Source organism: Aptenodytes forsteri, unplaced genomic scaffold, assembly GCF_000699145.1.
Source record: "Aptenodytes forsteri isolate BGI_AS27 unplaced genomic scaffold, ASM69914v1 Scaffold340, whole genome shotgun sequence".
In the NCBI taxonomy this organism is placed as follows: domain Eukaryota; kingdom Metazoa; phylum Chordata; class Aves; order Sphenisciformes; family Spheniscidae; genus Aptenodytes; species Aptenodytes forsteri.
Genome location: NW_008795441.1, coordinates 1350926 through 1354479, shown reverse-complemented (window position 1 = coordinate 1354479; position 3554 = coordinate 1350926). Strand labels below are relative to the sequence as shown.

General features: G+C 39.3%; 1 protein-coding gene across 1 annotated transcript in view; it reads left to right on the top strand.

Moving 5' to 3' along the window:
- Window positions 1–3554, top strand: part of ACADL (acyl-CoA dehydrogenase, long chain) — a 17790-nt gene continuing 14236 nt past the window's right edge. Inside the window, exons 1-2 of the mRNA XM_009281082.1 lie at window positions 1–260; window positions 2035–2196. Of these exons, the coding sequence (XP_009279357.1) occupies window positions 1–260; window positions 2035–2196 (422 nt within the window). The remainder of the gene's footprint in view (window positions 261–2034; window positions 2197–3554) is intronic.

Genomic DNA, 3554 nt, shown 5'->3' with positions numbered 1-3554 from the left:
ATGATGAGACTGACCTTTCCTCCACTTCCCGTCCACGCTGGGGAGACGCTGAGTCCCATGGTGGCAGCAGGCCATGGGACAGAGGCGTCCTTGCCCGGGCACCCGCAGGCCTGTGGCAGCAGGACGCTTGGGCTCGGGGAAGGGGGTTTTCGCGGAGCAGAAACGCAGGAGCGTGCTTATGCCTCCTCTGACCTTCGAGTTGTGTCTCCTAGGGCTGTGGTTGGTGTGAAGGAGCAGCCTGGCCCTTCCCTGTGTGCCATGTGGGCTGTGAGCTGCAATTAAACAAAAGGGTGGTCTTAAATAAAGCTCAATATCGTCTTAAACAGCTTTAAAAATAAGGTGGAGCTTTTGGGAGAGTCAGTGTGTGCCTAGCACAGGAAGCCTGTGTTTGAGAGTACAAAATATTGAACAAGCAAGTTGCAGCAGCCCATTTCTTCCAAATATTACTAGAAGTAAATAGAGTCTATGTTTCAGGGGCATCTAATCTTTTGCACCAGGAAGAGCATGAATAACTTCATGTGGCAGTAAATAAAGACCTTTGTCTCTGTAATGGAGCAAATAAGCGTATGCTCAGCTCAGCTAAACTCTGTGGGACTATGTACAACTACTGTGCTGTGCTGAGGAACTGAGGAGAGATGAACAAAATAGTTTGAGAAAGGAACAGTAAAAGCCTTTTCCATTTAATATAGCTCAGCTCTGTATTTATAATTTCTGATGTTTTGTGGCAATAAAATAAAAGCAAGTCAAAGAACCCAATGCGCAAATATAAGAAGGGAATTTTCATTTCAGCCCTAAAGTATCCTTGACACTCTAAATCCCTACAAAAGTTTTAAACCCTTCCTTGTTATTTTGTAATTATACTTTCCATGTGGTTTCAACTACTGACGTTTACCACTGTTTCAGTTTTTATTTTTTGTTAAAGAAGCATTTTATTTTTACGTATGTTTTTATCAGAGTTTTGGAAGGATTAGCCTTCCTGTACAACAAAAATACTGAAAGTTAGAAGGAATTAGAAAGTATTATTTTCAAGGTTAGAACTATGCAGATATATGTGAAAATGCATATATAATATCTATATATGCTATAATATGGCCCTCAAAGTGTGCAAATCTATGTTGTACGCTTTTATTTAAAAGCAAGTCAAAGAACCCAATGCGCAAATATAAGAAGGGAATTTTCATTTCAGCCCTAAAGTATCCTTGACACTCTAAATCCCTACAAAAGTTTTAAACCCTTCCTTGTTATTTTGTAATTATACTTTCCATGTGGTTTCAACTACTGACGTTTACCACTGTTTCAGTTTTTATTTTTTGTTAAAGAAGCATTTTATTTTTACGTATGTTTTTATCAGAGTTTTGGAAGGATTAGCCTTCCTGTACAACAAAAATACTGAAAGTTAGAAGGAATTAGAAAGTATTATTTTCAAGGTTAGAACTATGCAGATATATGTGAAAATGCATATATAATATCTATATATGCTATAATATGGCCCTCAAAGTGTGCAAATCTATGTTGTACTCGCTTTTATTTTGAGTGTGTGAATTTTCAGTGTCATGGATTTGCAATATTGGGGCTTTTGGGGGCATGTACAGAATGAACAAAACCCACAAAAAAGTTTACTTGTTCAAAAAGTTACCTCCTCAGTTTAAATTGAGCTGAATTGCATTTTGGAGGTTGTGTGGTGGGGGAAGAAGGCAGTGATGATTTTTAGCACCTCTAATGAACAAACTTTATCCTCTTACCTATGTATGTATTGTTGTTTTTATTTATTTATAAATAATATTTATTATTATTGTTTTTAATTTATTTGAAGCATTAAGGACAAACCAGTCTTGCTTTATCTCCTTTCACAGCCCAGTGAAGTACAGTGTGTTAGGTCTTCATATTTATCGTGGGTATCCTTTGGACCTAACAGTGTGCTAGACTTGGGATGTGAACTATGTTTAAGAACACAGGTGTTTTCTTTCTTTTAAAAGGGTTGTGTAAATGGGGGTGCCTGTGTCCTAACAGATGCTTTCACTTGTCTTTTTGTAGTCCTCTGCAAACTGAACAGCATGGCCCAAAGCGCCCAGAACCGTCTTCTGCTAAAAGTTTGATTGATATAGGAACTCGGAGGATCTTCTCATCAGATCATGATATCTTCAGGGAGAGTGCCAGGAAGTTCTTTCAGGAAGAAGTACTCCCTTTTCACGCAGAGTAAGATGCCTTTTAAACATTCTGGTTTGCCAAATAATATGCATTTTTCCCCAAATGCTTTTTGGGGTGTTACTCTTAATATGACAGGATAAACAGGATATTTGTTTTCATTTACAAGCTTTGTATTTCAAATTTACTCAATTAAAACAAACCTGCCTATGAAAATCATATGTGAAAAAAAATCACACATAACCAAAATTCATTGCACTCTTTGAGCTCCAGTGTAGGCAATCTGGCATCTTTGTCTTAGGCCTATGAGCAGATAAATGCAGTTTGCAGAGTTGCAGAGGAAGTATCCCTGTTTGTAGGTATTAACTCTGACGCTGATGTCTTGGGTATAGAGTTAAGGAGACAATTCAGTTGGCACGCTATTGTACTGCTGTCATCCAAAAAGCATTAACGCTGTGTCTAGGTTACGTCGCAGGAGATTTTGTAAATACAGTACACATAGGATGGTAAGCTGGATTATGTATTACCAAGAAACTTGCACAAAATATCTTTGTTTAAATTTCTGTCTTTTCTTGCTTCTATGGAAATACATGTGGTCTTACATTGAACTAGAGCTGGAGGGTGTTTTTCACCCTTTTTTTAGCTATGTCGAATCGCGTTATAGTTGGAGAAAGAAAAGAAATGAACTCAGAACATGTTTTTGAGCAGAAAGCGTTAAGCTGCAGTAGTGTCTTAAGCAATTTTTACTTTACTTGAAAAACATTTCTGCAAAAACACTGGGGGGTGGTGAAGGGCTTATTCTTAAATCGCGCTGCTAGATGAGTTTCCTGATGCAGTTCACAGTGTGTATCCACAAACAGTTGAGATGGCACAATTGAGTGGGTGGGGTGTTGTGGCTCTGGGGCAGAAATGAACAGCGGGAGGCAATGGAAACAGCTTACATCAGGGTTGTTGCCAACTATTTTTTTCATCCTCAAACCATGACCTCAAAGTAGTATGTTTTTCCACTGTACAGTCATATTCTGTCCACAAAACGAGATGTTTTCCCTCATCTTTTGTTAGAATGACTTCTAGCGCAGGTTTGTGAACAGGTACTGGCTCTGCTCGAGGTTACTGAAGATCCTGTTTGCTAGCTTGCTGACACAACTATTTCCTAGAGACTGGAACAAATTTGACTTAAGTTCTTCCATCACTTCAGTGACCTATGAACCATTTTGTTCTCACACCTTTCACGTAAACAGGCTTCAGGCATAGTATATTAATTGGCTGGGCTGATGTGAAGAGACAAGTGTGGCATCGGTGAATGCAATTGTGGATTATTGTGAGGAGGAGAAGCTTTCGTGATGGGTGAAGTAGACATGAATGGCCCTGGAGGGGGGGGGGGGGGGGAAGCGAGAGGGGGTATGGGG